This window comes from Lepus europaeus, chromosome 18, assembly GCF_033115175.1.
Source record: "Lepus europaeus isolate LE1 chromosome 18, mLepTim1.pri, whole genome shotgun sequence".
Classification (NCBI taxonomy): domain Eukaryota; kingdom Metazoa; phylum Chordata; class Mammalia; order Lagomorpha; family Leporidae; genus Lepus; species Lepus europaeus.
The window spans coordinates 10,816,685-10,833,639 of record NC_084844.1 but is presented as its reverse complement, the minus strand read 5'-3'; the positions used below and the strand labels follow the sequence as shown (position 1 = coordinate 10,833,639).

At 34.9% G+C, this 16,955-nt stretch overlaps 1 protein-coding gene across 5 annotated transcripts in view; it reads right to left on the bottom strand.

Moving 5' to 3' along the window:
• The window catches only part of LOC133776519 (ABC-type organic anion transporter ABCA8-like), an 81,448-nt gene that overhangs the window by 47,894 nt on the left and 16,599 nt on the right, over positions 1–16,955 (bottom strand). For 4 of the 5 annotated variants that reach the window (XM_062215455.1, XM_062215454.1, XM_062215456.1 and 1 more), the window contains 11 exons: positions 15,963–16,104; positions 15,525–15,710; positions 14,468–14,609; positions 11,216–11,381; positions 8,484–8,542; positions 7,733–7,843; positions 5,024–5,199; positions 4,155–4,274; positions 3,844–3,982; positions 2,831–2,921; positions 2,159–2,298 (listed from right to left, as the gene is read on the bottom strand). In XM_062215455.1, the coding sequence (XP_062071439.1) occupies positions 2,159–2,298; positions 2,831–2,921; positions 3,844–3,982; positions 4,155–4,274; positions 5,024–5,199; positions 7,733–7,843; positions 8,484–8,542; positions 11,216–11,381; positions 14,468–14,609; positions 15,525–15,710; positions 15,963–16,104 (1,472 nt within the window). Of the gene's footprint in view, positions 1–2,158; positions 2,299–2,830; positions 2,922–3,843; positions 3,983–4,154; positions 4,275–5,023; positions 5,200–7,732; positions 7,844–8,483; positions 8,543–11,215; positions 11,382–14,467; positions 14,610–15,524; positions 15,711–15,962; positions 16,105–16,955 lie in introns of those variants that run through there. The other variant, XM_062215458.1, reaches the window with a different exon arrangement.

Genomic DNA, 16,955 nt, shown 5'->3' with positions numbered 1-16,955 from the left:
ATTTGGCAGCAAAACAATTCAGTACAATCACTCTGAAAAACATAAAAACTAGAACTAGAACTGCCATGTGATCCAGCAATGCCATTACTGGTTATATAGCCAAAAGAAATAAAATCATTATATAAAATAGGTATCTGCTCCACTAAGTTTATTGTAGTCAGGACAATGGAATCAACAAAGGTATCTATTAACAGATTAATAGAAAAGGAAATCAGATTAATGGAAAAGTGGTATATATGCACTATGGAGTGCTATTCAGACATAAAAAAGAATAAAATTTTGTCATTTGCAGCTAGGTGGAATGAACTGGAGAACATAATGTTAAATGTAATAAACCAGACACATAAAGACAAATGCCATAAGTTCTCCCTCATATGTGGAAGCTTCAAAAACATTTCAATCTGAACACAGGTAGGTGATCACTGGAGTTTGGGAAAGGTGGGGGAGATGAAAGGAATTTGGAAAAAAATAATTGTTATGGTTTATTAATCATGCAAATATAGTATACTAACATTTTAATAAAAGAATTCTAGTGTGGCTTATTAATTGTGACAAATATGTCATACTAATTAAGATGTTAATAACAAGGGAAGATGGGTTTATATAGGAACTCTACTGCTTCATAATTTGTGTTTTGTAAATTTAAAATTATTCTGAAGTTAAGTTTATTCTTTTAAAAAAGCACATAGAGAGGAATGCAGATTTGTCTTTTGGGTATAGTAGGGTATTACATTAATATTTATTCACTCCAGCAGTTCTAGATTCATTCATTCATTTGTTCACTCATCAAAAATAGTTGCAATGTATCTATTATCTCTGAATAAACAATGTCTATCTACACATGTTTGCATTATAGTGAATCATATAAACTGAAAACCCTAATTCTAGATCCTGGTGACTTTTTCCAAGTTATGAGGCTTTGCCTCCTGAAATACGTGGGTAAAAGGAATAACCATAAGCACTTTTCCTTGACTAGAGAACAAAGAATGGAAAAGTAGAAAGGGAATGATGTAAACTGATAATCATCACTGATGATCTTTCTTCACTCTAGGTAAAATTTAGTCTATTTTTGTCTAAGTCACATTTCTCTTTAAATGGACTAGAACTCAGTTAACACTTTGTGCTAAGGAATATTTGTGTTTTCATTAGTAAATATATATTTGAATGACTTTGCATGGTAGTTTGTATGCCATTGTTAATGACACATATGTTAAGATTATTTGACCTCAACTTTCATAGTCGCCAATACCAGGAGCCAGGTAACCTAGATAACAAGCACAATTGATCTATTTGTATGTTTTGTCCTGACAACAAAAGATATTTCCAAAGTCATGCCAAAAAGAAATAGCCACATAGCAAGACCCTTAACATAGCTAAGCCACAGCTTTTCAAATCATGTTCATTGTGTACTTATCAACACTAGAGTACTTGATATCACATTATAAATGGATTGAAGGGCAAAACAAACAACAATAAAACCCTTAAAAGTCTTCAGGTATTATAATCAGTAGAGAATTACTATATTTCTTATTATTCACATAAGAACCTAGTTATTGCACTAATCATTTAGTCACTTTTAAATGATTTATTTTCTTGATGGTTGTTACATACTCAAATGACAGTTTATTTTAATGTTTCAGTAAGACCATAATTTTCATTGTTATTATTTTGTTCTTCTCTTCATATGAGAGGAAAGCTGTACTTTGATCTCTATCACTTGGTAAGAAAAAATTCAACTTGACTTTCAAAAAGGAAGCTATCACATTAGGAGTAAGTTTATCTAGTTACAGCAGATAATTTCACATGTGAATCAAGATTTGTCAGCATTTTTTTTGAAGAGTTCATTGAACACGAAAAAATTTATAGTAATTGATCCATGTACCACATTACTTAACATGTTCTCTCCTTAGACTGAATGGGTTTAGTGCACACTTTCACCCTCTACTACAGTATGATAGCAACTTCATGCCTCTAGGCCTATGTTTCCCCACATGTAAATTGGCCATAATGGTGGTATCCAATTTTAAGTATTATTATCAAAATTCAGTGTGGCAGTTCATGTCAATAGATTAGTATCATACTTGGTATCTTTCAGTCAAATACTAAATGTTGCTTCTTGTTTCAGATTTAACTTCATGCTATCTAGATAATGAATTACCTGGAAATTTATTTGTTCTTTCCAAGGGCAATGTACAGATAAGTTTTCCTTCACTTTCTGCTAGCAATTTAGCTTCAGGGATATGTTGCTTAATAAGTGATGTTATTCTTTCAGGAGCACACATTTCATTCAGCTGCAAACTGATATTCAAAAAGGTCATATGTTATTTGAAATATTATCTCATATCATCAGAAAAGATTACCAGAAAAGAGCATTTACAAACAATGCAAGAGACGAGCCATGCAAACATGAAGTAGGAGAACAAAAATATACATCTGATAAAAACTACTTAGGATACTACTTAAAAGATTCATATAATGACTCTAGGTGAGTGGTAGTAGGGACATTAACTACACAGTTGCTGAGATTGAAAAACTTGTAGAGATACTGATTTTTAAAATAATGAGTATATTGTGGGCATGGTTTCTATTACACTTATCTATGGTAAATGTTTTCATATTCTCAGTCTCTATAATATTGCCAAGAATCTAGTATTCCAATTTTCCCTGCCTCTAACCTCTTTGCACTCATACACACACACACACACATACATACACCCATTATGGACATATGGATTTTACAACAACATATGTGTTGTAAAGTTTGCATCAAGCATCGTGCCTTACTCTAGCCTAGTTCTCATTTACTTCCAACCTCCCCAAGTGGGCCTACCTTAAGTGATATCCAATTCCCCATTTCTTTTTCAGAAACAAAGAAGAGCCTGCACATTTCAGCTTCCCTTTGGAGAGAAACACTTTCCTATCTGAAAGAAAACATAAGGAAGGAAGTTTGTTAGAATAATGCCCTTTATTTCAGAGAAAAGACCAGTAATACATAGTAATAGCTGGTGAACTATTTAGGACTTTATGCAATTTTAAGTATAGGAATGTGATATAGGATGTGATACATAGGAATAGTTAACAGATACATACCATGTGTTATTTTTATGTCATCCAGTTCAACAGAAGGTTAAATTCTGTGAAATACATACATATATACATATATATGATTTATTTATTTATTTGAAAGAGTTACAGAGAGAGAGAGGGAGAGATGGAGAAAGAAAAATCTTCCATCTACTTGTTCACTCCCCAAGTAACCACAATGGCCAGGGCTGAGCCAGGCTGAAGCCAGAAGCCTGGAGCTTTGTCAGGGTCTCCCATGTGGGTAGCAGAGGCCCAAGCAGTTGGGCCATCTTCCGCTGCTTTTCTCAGGTCATTAGCAAGGAGCTGCATAGAAATGTAGCAGCTGGGACCTGGCGCTCATATGGGATGCGGGCATCGCAGACAGTGGCTTTACTCACTGTGCCACAAAGATGGCCGCTGTGAAGATATTCTTTGATATGGATAAATATCAAATTACGTTATTTTCAATAATCATGCATTAATGATGATCTGAATATATCAAGTTGGTTTATTTCAAATATGGATAAACTCAAACACTTCTTAGAATATGGAAAATAATTTATTTTGCAACCAGTGAGCTTCCTGGGAGACCACACCTCTGTGTAATCATAGTGAAACAGAGTACAACGAGATACAGATACTGAAATGTATTATGAGAAAGTCCATCTGATACTGGTTCATAAGGTCCACCAGTGTTAATACAATAATAGTCAATGTTAGTCAACAATTCTCAGATTTCCCAAAGTCCTCATCATGACATTTAAGTAAACAGATAATTACCAGCCAGGATATCAGCCTCGTCCATGAACTGAGTACTGAAGAGGATCACATGATCTGTTTTCCGCTCCTTCAGGAAGCTCCATACTCGGTGCCTTGAAAGAGGATCCAACCCAGCAGTGGGTTCATCTAATAGGAAAATCTAATGGAGGAGGAAACATATCAAAGAATTTGCCAATTACAAGGGAAGCAGGCAACACAATATTAGTTATAATTATACAAGATATAAATGTAGAATTTACAATTTCTATCACAAATGTCCTTTCTAAATTTTTTTAGAATCTGAATTCACCTGTAAATTTAGTCTAACTTACCTGAGGATCTCCTAAAATGGCAGTTCCGAAAGTTAGCTTTCTTTTCTGTCCACCGCTTAAGTTTTGAGCAAGGACATCTTGAATATTTTTCATTTCCAATTCCAGAAGAACTCTTTTTACCTTAACAAGAAAGAACATTTGAGTCATAAATAGATTTTCAATCAGTTATGTAAAAACTGGGTTGAAAAGGGGCCAGCACTGTGGTGCAGCGGGTTAACGCCCTGGCCTGAAGCACCAGCATCCCATATGGGCGCCGGTTCTAGTCCTGGCTGCTCCATTTCCGATCCATCTCTCTGCTATGGCCTGGGAAAGCAATAGAAGATGGCCTAAGTCCTTGGGCCCCTGCACCCACGTGGGAGACTTGGAAGAGGTTCCTGGCTCCTAGCTTCGGATCGGCGCAGCTCTGGCCATTGCGGCCATGTGGGGAGTGAACCGGCGGATGGAAGACCCCTCTTTCTCTCTGTCTCTACCTCTCCCTGTAACTCTGTCTTTCAAATAAATAAAATAAATCTTTTAAAAAAAAACTGGGTTGTAAAATATAATGGTTAAAATCATGAGAAATGCCTGGGTTTGAATACCACCACAGGTTTACTTGCTATAAAACTTTGGGCAGTTATTTCCACTTCAACATTTTGGTCTCATATATAAATGGAGATAATAATAGTATTTATCTCATGGAGTTATGAAGATTAAGAGAGGTAATATATTTAAAACTAAGAGCAAAGTTATAAGTTACATCCAAGAGATTGATATTATTATTATTTTTTCTGCTCAACACTAATACATTGATTTGTACATACTTTAATGAAGCCAAAACCAGGGTAAATTACTCATTTCAGTTTCCCCATTAGTTTGAACATATTATGTACCTCATTATCCACTTCATGTGGATGAATCCCTTTAATTTTAGCAAACAGCCTGAGATTTTCTCTCACAGTTAGAAAATCAAATTGTACATTGCATTGTGGACAAACTCCAATGAGCTTGTAGATATTTTCCAAGTCATCCATTTCTGAAAGTTTGTGATTATAGATAGTGATGAAACCTATAAACAGATGTTGAAAATATATTATCAGAATAACATAGCATACCATTTCCTGCAAATGGTAGAATTTCATTCTTTTTTATAGATGAACAATATTCCATTGTGTGTGTGTGTGTGTGTGTGTATATATATATATATATCACATTTTCTTTATCCATTCATCTGATAATGGGCACCTTGGTTGATTCCAAATTATGGCTATTGTGAATAGTGCTGCTATGAACATGGTGGTGCAAGTCTCTCTTTGATACACTGTGTTAAGTCTTTTGGGTATATATCCAGTAATGTGACTGCTAGATCATCTGGCAAGTCTATTCCTAGTTTTTAAAGAAATCTCCAGGCCGGCGCCGCGGCTCACTAGGCTAACCCTCCACCTTGCGGTGCCGGCACACCGGGTTCTAGTCCTGGTCAGGGCACTGGATTCTGTCCGGGTTGCCCCTCTTCCAGGCCAACTCTCTGCTGTGGCCTGGGAGTGCAGTGGAGGATGGCCCAAGTGCTTGGGCCCTGCACTGCATGGGAGACCAGGAGAAGCACCTGGCTCCTGCCATCGGATTAGCGCGGTGGGCCGCAGCGCGCCAGCTGCGGCGGCCATTTGAGGGTGAACCAATGGCAAAGGAAGACCTTTCTCTCTGTCTTTCTCTCTCACTGTCCACTCTGCCTGTCAAAAAATAAAAAAATAAAAAATAAATAAAAATAAAGAAAGAAAGAAATCGCCACACTATTTTCCATAGTGGCTGCACTAAATTGCATTCCCACAAACTGTGTAAAAGTATTCCCCTTTGTCCACATCTCTGTGTTTTGGATTTTAGGTATTTTGACAGGTGTGAGGTGATATCTCTTTGTGGTTTGATTTGCAATTCCTTGATGGGTCGTGATATTGAACATTTTTCATATATTTGTTGGTCATCTGTATTTCTTCTTCTGAGAACAGTCTAGTGAAGTCCTTTGCCCTGTGGAATATTAATCCTTTGCTAGGTGGTTTGCAAATATTTTCTCCCATTCTGTTGACTCTTTCTTCATTCTATTGATTGCTTCCTTTGCTATGCAAAATCTTCTGAGTTTGATATAGTCCTATTTGTTTAGTTTTGTTTTTGTTGTCTGTGCATTGGAGGTCTTGTCCAAGAAGTTGTTCCTACAGCAATTTCTTGGAGTGATTCCCCTACGTTTTCTTCCAGCAACATCATAGTCTCATTTCTTAAATTTAGGTCTTTGATCCATCTTGAGTTGATTTTTGTATGAGCGTTATGGGTCTAATTTCTTTCTTCTACATATAAACATCCAGTTTAGCCATCATCACTTGCTGAAGAGTATATCCTTATTCCACTGTATGATCTGAGCACTTTTATCAAAAATCAGTTGCCTGTATGTACGTGTATTAATTTGTGGACTCTCTATTATGTTCCATTGATCTATGTATCAGTATTTATCTTGGTACCATACTGTTTTAATTACTATAGCTTTGTAGTATGCTATAAGAAATCAGGTATTGTGATGCCTCATGCTTGTTTTTTCTTGTTCAGAATTGCTTTGGCTAGTCTGGGTCTCCTGTGATTCCAAAGAATTTTAGGACTGCTTTTTCTGATTTTATAAAGAATGGCATTGATATTTTGATAGAAATTGCATTGAATTTATAGATTGCTTTATGTAGTATAAACATTTTAATTTGATTGATTCTGACTCATGAGCAAGCAACATCTTTCTATTTTTTTGTGTGTGTTTAATGATTATTTCATCAATGTTTGATAATTTTCATTGTAGAGATCTTTCATTTCTTTGGTTAAATTTATTCCTAAATATTTGATTTTTTCTGTGTGGCTATTGTGAATGGAATCTCTTTCTTGATTTCTCTTTCTGTGAGTTCATCATAAGCATACAAAAAACTATTTTTGAAGGTTTATTTTGTAACCTGCAACTTTATTGAGTTGGTTTACCAATTCTAATAGCTTTTTGGTGGAGTGTTTGGGCTTTTCCATGCACAATATCGTGTCATCTGCAAACGTGGATAATTTGGCTTTCTCTTTTCCAGTTTTGATGACTTTTTTCTTTCTCCACTCTAGTTGGTCTTGGTAAAACTTCTAGTTTTATATTGAATAAGAGTGGCAAAAGTGAACATCTTTTTCTTGTTCCAGATCTGAGGGGACATGCTTTCAGCTTTTCCCCATTCAGTATATATTGGCTATTTGTTTGTGATATATAGCCTTCACAATTTTGAGGAATTTTCCTTTTATACCTAATTTGAGCCACTGAGGTTTGAAGGTGGTTTATTTATACAGCCCACGGAATTAATCCATGTTGAAATGATAATTGTCATGAAAATGATAATGTCATGAAAATTTGAGTATTGTAAAATTCACAAATTCTCTATATTTCAGTTAAAGTATATATTTTTATAAATTAATAATATAGGTCAGACATAAACAAATTTACACAACTTTTCTCTATTACTCTTTATTGCTATTTACATGTTTAGTGCTCTGAAGGACTTATAAAGGTGTAACTACTTCACTTGTCAATTTTGAAGAACATCCCTTACCTTTGGTGGGAACACACAGCCCATTGAGAATGTTTATCAGTGTTGATTTTCCAGCTCCACTGTGACCGAGTATAGCAGTTATCTGGCCCTCATATATGTCAAATACCAAATCTGGGAAGGAAACAATGAGGAAAAGTTGGAAGGAAGAAGAAAGGGAAACAAATGATCTAATACACAGATATAGATTTAATAGCCTATATGCTACTGGTAAATTTCTATTTAATGACTAGAATTTTTAACAGTATAAACATCAATTTTATAAATCAGAATTAATACAATATTATTCTTTTTAAAGTTCTGGAAGTATTTTGTGTAAAGCAATGAAACAAGTTGATGGGCATATGTTCAACAGCATTGCCTGGCATATTTTAGTCACTTGGTAATTTATTAAATTAAAGAATGTATCAGTAATGAATTATTATGTAGCAAAAATTCCTATGAGTCAAATATATTTTTTCCTCTTTCCACCAAAAATAAGCGATATACAGTATTAAAGATGGCTCTAAAACTACACTAGGAAAATATGGCTTATAAAGAAAAAATAATCGTTAGGTTATCCCACTATTACATAATATGCCTTGTTTTGGACTTAAAACAGTGGTAAAAATACAGATAAAAGGAAAAATTAACATGTATTCAAATACCTATTTACAAAATTTGGAAATAAACCTACTAATTTCTTATTAAGAGAAAACCCAATTGAATAAAAATCAAGACTTTAATATAATAAATAATGAAATATTACTTTTACCTTTCAAAGCTTCTATTCTTTTAGGCTTTCCTATATATTCTTTTGTAATATTTCTGATTCTGACCAAAAAATAAAAAGAGTAAGAAAAAAGTTACTTAATGGCGACAGTTTTCTTTTATCTGTAACTCTGAGTTTGGTTGAAAGTGCTCGTCTAATCTTGTCACTTAGGTACCAGAAGACATGGGAGGACTTCTCAACTTCATTCCGTTGTGGTCGGGTAGCAGCGGCACTTTGAGTAGTGTTCTCCACAATAGAATCATCAGGGGAATCTCAAAAATTGACCAGTGTCTTGGCCCCAGTGGGAAGATTCTAACTTCTTTGTCAGGGGCTGTGGCATAGGCAGTGCAGATAATGAAGAGTGTTATCTCTGAGCTGCACTAGCTCCACTGATGGAGGAGCTAGGCAGTGAGAAAACATAGATAGTGAAAATGACAGTCTAGTGTGAACCATTGTAGCAAGTTGGAAATGTTTTTGATTTACCGTGATCCAGAATCTCTTAAGCTGGTCAGATGGTATTCGAATGGAGAAGAGAAGAGAGCCCAGTTTGACATAAAAAATGGTATCATCTCAAATATACCACTTAATAGCTGACAAATGTAATCCCTTGTAAGCTTTAGGTTTCTTACATTGAAAACTGGAATGAAAATAATAATGCCTACACCATACAGTTGTTTTGAAGAGTAAATGAAGTGTTTCAAATCACATATCCAGTGGTTGGTTCTTAATAAACATTTAATAATCATTGGATTCTATTGATTAGATGATGAGGATTATGATCATAGGAGGGGTTGTAAATAACACACAGGTTCTATTACAGCTCTAAAATCCTAAGTGCTTTAGCTACATGCTTTCATTCTTCAGGTAAACACACATTTCACAAACTAATCAAATTTACATTGTTGCTTGTCACTTACTAAGTGTTGTCATATATCTCAGGCTTCATTTGTATGATTAAATTAGATTTTTAGCATTGCCATTTTAATCCTGTCTGTAGTCTTTCCTAGTACTTCTGGATGGATGAGGTGTTGAAGAGAATATGAAAGACATGAAGAAATCAAAGTCACTACTCTGCTATGAGTTGCTCTGCCTCAGATTCAGCTTGGTTTAGGGCATGAGATAGAGAAGTGTGGTGTGCTGGAGTTAGCTCTGTGACACAGCAAGTTAAAGCCCTGGCCTGGAGCGCTGGCATCCCATATGGGCACCGGTTCTAGTCCTGGCTGCTCCACTTCCTATTCAGCCCTCTGCTGTGGCCTGGGAAAGCAGTGGAGGATGGCCCAAGTCCTTGGGCCCCAGCACCTATGTGGCAGACCCAGAGGAGGCTCCTGGCTCCTGGTTTCCGATCAGCGCAGCTCCGGCCATTGCAGCCATCTGGGGAATGAGCCAGTGGATGGAAGGCCTCTTTCTCTGTCTCTACCTCTCTCTGTAACTCTTTCTTTCTTTCTTTAAAAAGATTTATTTTATTTATTTGAAAGACTCTGTGGTACTAAATATGCCACACACAAGCTATCCGTGAAAATTGAAATGAGTTCTAGAAGTAGCTTGAGGTAATCTGAGAAAGTTCACAAAGCAGTTAACACGGACTGGACATTGATGGACAGTTGAAAATTAAAGTTGAAAATTAAAGTACTTTGAGGAGTTTCTTCTTTTTTTTTCAACTAAATTTTTTTTGAGATAACATATTTTTAATTTATATTATAATTAATGACTTAATGGCTGTACTAAATAGAGAGTACAATAAATAAAAATAAAAAGATCTTAGAAGAACTTTCTTCTTAATTCCTTATTTAGAAATGAATGCAACTAGCAACAAACAAAATAAATATTTTTGTGCCTCAGAATGGAGATATGAAAGCTCTAAGAGGCATATTGTCCTGAATACCTTGTATCCATCTCTAAGTTTTTTCTCTCTTCCTTTTCCTTCTTTCCTTCATCTTCTTTTCTTTCTTTCTTTCTTTCTTTCTTTCTTTCTTTCTTTCTTTCTTTCTTTCTTTTTTTTTTTGACAGGCAGAGTGGACAGTGAGAGAGAGAGAGAGAGAGACAGAGAGAAAGGTCTTTCTTTGCCATTGGTTCACCCTCCAATGGCCGCCGCGGCCGGTGCACCACTCTGATCCGATGGCAGGAGCCAGGTGCTTCTCCTGGTCTCCCATGGGGTGCAGGGCCCAAGCACTTGGGCCATCTTCCACTGCACTCCCAGGCCACAGCAGAGAGCTGGCCTGGAAGAGGGGCAACCCGGACAGAATCTGGTGCCCAGACCGGGACTAGAACCCGGTGTGCCGGCACCGCAAGGCGGAGGATTAGCCTATTGAGCTGCGCCGCCAGCTCCTTCATCTTCTTTGTAGAAGTGATGAGGGGAAAGAGACCAACATTAGAAAAAAGGGAAGTGGGTATCACAATAAATGTAGCCAAGGAAAAAGAGGACAAACAATGGAGAAGAGAAACAACATAGACTACAAGCAGAGGGTTCAAGTGAAAGCCTTGTTGAATTATGATGGCTGGTGCATCTGAAGTCTTTAATGTAAAGGTTGAAACTAATGGCAACACCATATCCTTGTAAAGGAACAAGGGAAGAGACGACAGTGACAATTACAGACCAAGAAGGGTTAGTGGGAGCCATACGCAGGACTCAAAGAAAGACTCCAATGGTCCCAGTGTTTGCCTGAAGCAGGCCAGAAGTGGAGGACAGTATCTTTGCTTCTCACCTATCTCTTTACACACACCTCATAATTTATTACCTGATAGCTTCTTTCCCATGGAAATTTGGGGAGATTGGTTCAAAGGAGTCATTAGAAGAATCAGACTTTATTTCATTCTCAAGGACCGCATGATCAGCTGTGTTTTGTTGTGACCAAAATGAGCACTTCAGGAAAAACAAGGGTGAACATCGACGTCCGTAGTCATCTGTGTGACCAGGAGGTAATCATACACTGAATCAGTTACTATTTTAAAGATTCTCCTTTTCTTGTATACCTGAACACATTGGCAATACAGTGAACACTGTTTTAAAATGCTTTCATATGTAGAGCAGTAAAGAAAAAGTACTGATATTTTTATTAAAATAATTATTTTTATGAGAAGCATTGAACATTTTTATTTTTAAAATTCAGAAGGAATTTTAAGACAACATTCAGAACTTTTTTAAGATCACTAGAATGAAAATGCAAAACATGCTGCATGTTATTAAATGGTTAGTAGAAATAAAAAGTTGAGAGAAATGACAGACTATTGAATATATAACATAAATATTCTCAGAGAAGACAGAATGTAATTCAACAAAACTATGTGATAGGACATAGAGAGAAGAGAATGGACACAATCGATTAGTTAAGTCCACTAGAACAGTTGTAACTCTTCATCTGTAATTTGCTCAGAATAAATTAAATTCTTGCATAAATGTCTATCACAATGTCAATTTCGTTGGTAGCAGTGGACAAAAACACAAAAAAAGCACTGCTGAGACCATCTCAAATGACCCAATATGCTTGTACTTGGAGTCCCTGAAGAAACAGGAAGGAAAGAAAAAATGTGAAGAAATAATGGCTACAATTTCTCCAAATTTGAAGAAAATTACAAAATCATTAATCTAAAAAACTTAAGGAATAGCAACTACACAAACATACACACAAATGAAGCAAACTATAGCAACCAATTAAAAAATTAAGCTAAAACTAGCAATACTTGGAAGAGAAAAATCTTAAAAGTTGTCAGAGAAATAGTACATATTACACAGAGAGTGACAAAGAATGGCAGGAAACTTTGTTTTGAAGACAACGGAAGCCAGAAGACAGTGGCTTACATCATCTTTAACTGATTTAAAGAGCATCATCTTTAATATATTGGAAGAAAAATATCTGCAGATCTCTATACTCAGTGAAAATATATCCTTTCAAATGAAAGCATGATGAACACCTGGAAAAATAAGATAGAGGTGTAGGACTACAGCAACACAATAATATAAACATGATTTTGAACAGAAAATGGGAAAATCATATATTTTAAGTTAGATTATTTTTAAATTTTTAAATTGAAGTGTGAGAAAAAGATGAACTATGTCACATACTGCATAAAGTTCTGATCAACATCCAAGGAAAACAGCATTCATACTGATTTGTAGAAAAACCATTTACTCAAGATAATAATATTGAGCAAATGCAAGGGCTAGGGAAGAATGGATCTTATTTGCTAGAATGCAGAAAAACAATAAAAAACAAAAAAGCAAAGTGAGAGAAAAACCAAGTAGCATCTTTCCAAGAAAAAGAAAAACAGTGAAAAAATATTAGTTTCAAGTTCCCTGAAATAAGACTATATTAGGAATAAAGACTTAAATTTGAACACAAAAACCAAATATCTTTGTAATTCAGAAAGGAGACAAAAACTTAAAAGTCAAATGTGATAAAAATAATTTTTAGATGATTTTAAAGAAATTTGTCCAAATCAGACAAATATTACTCAGAGTATTAGCACTGGATAAGTAATTTTTTCCTCTTTAATAGTTTTATCAGTGTTGAAAAAACAAAAAGTGAACACACAGAGAGACAAATCAAATAGATATGCCTACATGTACTCAAATTACTTCCTATATAATAAAAATTAGCAAAAATGGAAAACCAGGTGAACTTTTTCATTCTGGAAACTTTGGAAAAGACAACCATCATTCACAAGTGGTTTGTTTGAAATCAACACCAATAATTAACTAAATCAAGAAATCCTTCTGCTTCTTTTCTCCCATCAATTTAACTCTCTCCCTCTTTTCCTGTGTTTATTCATAGCCTTGGGGACTAAGGTTGGGTCCTTGTGTCTCACATCAGAAATGTAGACAGGAAAGACGCAGTCCTGGCTCTTGGGGATAGAAGGTTGTTAGACAAGAGCTATGTAGCATTCGATTCACAAACATTTCTGAGTATTTAAAATGTATCCGGACTTCTCAGGGTACCTGCAATGTATCAGGCAACAAAATAAAAAAAAAATCTACCTTTGAGAAGTTTATATTAGAGGGATATAACAAATAACACAAAGGATAAGTTTATAAATGTGTGATTGAATACACTTCTGTGATTTCATATTGCAGTCTGGCTGCGCGTTAGAAGCATTTTTTTGAAAATTAAGATGCAGTGAAGATAATCCCAAGCAATTGACTCGGACAATATTTGGGTTGAGCTGGGTACGGCCTTCATTTAATCTCCCCAAAACATCATAGACAAACCTATAAGATATTATGTTAAGTGCCAGGCAAATTAATAAAAATACCATATGATCTGATTTATATGTGAAATCCAAAGAACTTGAACTCATAGAAGCAGAGAGTAGAATAATGGTTATTAGGCTAGAGGGTCAAAGAAGTAATAAGATGTTGACCAAAGAATATAAAATTTTAGTTATATGGAAGGCATATAACTATGAGGAAGAGGTCCATTGTAAGACATGGTGACTATAATTAATAACTAAATATTATATTTTAAATGTTCTCACCACAAGAAAAATAAGTATATGAGACAATGCATATTTTAATTAGCATGTTTTAGTCATTCTACAATGTACATGCATTTCAGAGCATCATATTGTACATAATGCATATATACAATTTTTGACAGTTAATAAATAAAGCTTCATAGATGATTTTGATATGCAGAGTTTAGAGCTGCAGAACTTTAAGTAACTACAAATTCTTCTAATTAAGCACAAAACCAGAGAACAATTAGGATACTCATGTCCTAATTGTTGGAAGAAGAAGATGGAGAAAGAAAATCTAGTTATATAATTAATTAATCTAAGGGACCACAGATTCTATATATAAATGCAGAATTCAATTGTGAGTAGTTAAGTTTCAAGGGAAAAATCAAAGTGTAATTTTTCCTTGGTCATGGCTAAGATCATCTCTTTCCTGTTAATGAACAAGTAATTCTTCAAATATGGGTAATACATATTTAAGATATATTTTTAAAAGAATGCAGTTATAAACATGATAAGTTTATCAGGTTACTACTTACTTGGCAAAATTTTTTCAAAGTAAAACATCAGTGTCAGGTAGAAGAAACTATCAAAGAACAACATGAAAATTGTAAGTATGATTATGTTTGAGTCACTCATTGAATCTGCATTAGAATTCAAATCATAATCCATGTGTAAGAGCTGAAAATTAAAAATAAACCAATAAGTGAAATTAATTGCTTTAATTTATTAATAATGTAGATATAGCATAGATTTTAATTATTACTTTCTACTAGATTCTGGAAATACAAAGTTATATCATATGGCTGCCTACTTTATAGTGCTTTATTAGTGAACATGAAAACTATAATGTAACGTAGTAATTGGTATGGTAGATGTATACTCCAAATAAAAAAGAGTGTCCAGTAAATCACAGGGGATGCAACAAGTGATCCAGACTTTAAACAGAACTTCACTAAATCGGGGATCTGAAAAAGATAGGTTATTTTGGGACATGGCTGTGTGAGGGACAAAAATATTATGAAAATGTATTTTGTATTTAAAGAAAGACTAATAGGAGTAATTTGTTGATTCATAATTATCCAGAGGAGTGTTACATAACTAGTTAGTTTTTTTTTTTTTTTTTTTTTTACTATTTAATGATTGGCTTGCTCCAAACTTAGGGGAAAGATGGTCTATTAAGTTTAAGAACCAAATAGGAAAGGAGAAGAAAACATATTTTAACAATGACAAGGGATTTGCTGTTCAATTCTAAGTGACCAAAAAATACCTTTTACTTTTATTTGCTTTGTGTTGTGGTTTCCAGAACTGGGTCATGTGTTCTTTTTAAATTATTAAGTCAAATAATTAATTGGAATAAGTAGGTTAGAACTCCATTTTGGGGGCTGATGAAACACTTCATATCATATGTAAAGAATTACAAGTCTGCTGGAATAAAACTCCTCATCACTTTTAAAGGTCATCTGCACAACTTCATAAGAGTCTTTAGCAAGGGTATAAAACTTATGCTACATGGAAATGATTACAGACTATTGAATTCCAGGGAGGAAAGATATTTTGGAAATTCCATTAATACACAATTCCTTGGTTTCTCACCTGAGTCATTCCAAGAGTAAAGGCAAAGGGGCTAAACAAACTTAAAATCCATTCCAGGGATGCAGGGAGCTGTCTGTACAGGGCTGTGAATCCCAAACTTCCCCACACGACTGTGAGAAGGAAAACCACTAGGCCGGTGAGAAAAGACTTCTTTACCAAGACGCTCATTAAGAAAGTCAAAGCAATCTAAAATAAGAGAATATCCCGTTAGTTTATGTTTCTAGAATTATCAAAAGAATAAGAAATTTGATATATAAAATTTAGTTTTTTCTATAAATTGCTACAAATTGCACCACAAAGCATTACAAATCAAGTTACATGGACTGTCTTATGTAAACAGAAAAGAAAAGCAATACACAGAGGAATAACCTCGTTGGATACTGACACCTGCCCTTAGACTGAAAGCTAGTCAGAGAGAGGTTTTATTTGTTAACTCACCAAAGACAAGCCATAGAAGAGAAACAGGAGGAAGACCACCATGAAGTTAGGCAAGATGACAAATTGGACGGACTTTATAATAAACGTCAAGCAAAGGGCCAGAATGAAGACATAACCAGCGTAGAGCACACCCCAGGAGAGCCTAATGCGGGAACAAAGAGTGGTTTTAGCTCAATTCATGCTCAGTTGAAAAGGAGGTCCTGGAGTGGATTCTAACATCATTCATTCCTTCAATTATTTAGCAGTTATCCATGGTATTCTAGAACATGTAAACACAACATGATTATTTGAAACAGAAGATATCCTTTCTCTGAAAATTAATGCAAAGAAAAACAAGACAAATCTTGTGACTCTTGGAAGGAAAGGAGAATATCCCAATGAACAAATTTGGATTCAGGCTATGTCTCCAAAGTGTGTTCTAGCTCTTTGACCTCTAGCAATCTCTGTGTGTGATTTTCTTCCTCCTGAAAATGGAAATAGCACTCGTGCACATTCAGTGAGGTGATGATGTATGTACAGGACCTTGTCCTGGTGAATGGAAATTTTTGAGTGAATGTTAGATTCTTTCCACCCTATGCAAAGGTTCTCTACTGTAAAAAAAAAAAAAAAAAAAAAAAACCAACTCATGAATTTACATGGAAATAGAAAATTCTTTAAGATTAATTGTAATACTTTTTCCTCCAAAGTACTTCTAATAAGATTCCTTTTTCTCTTGATATGGACACTAAACATTCCAAATAATTTAATTAAAGTCTGGTGTGATTGACCATTATTTCCCACTGTGGCAGAGGAGGAAATTGGAATTCAATTATTTTAGGCAATTTGCCCATGTTGATACAACTGTCATGGTGAGCATGAGGTTTGAATTGCTGTCTGTCTGTTCATTTTCATCACGCACTATATTGTTTCGCATTTCCTAATCAGGGAGTAATATTTGAGCAAAACAGTTATTTGTCTCAAATTTATTCTGTTCTGTAGTTCTTTTTCCTTGGT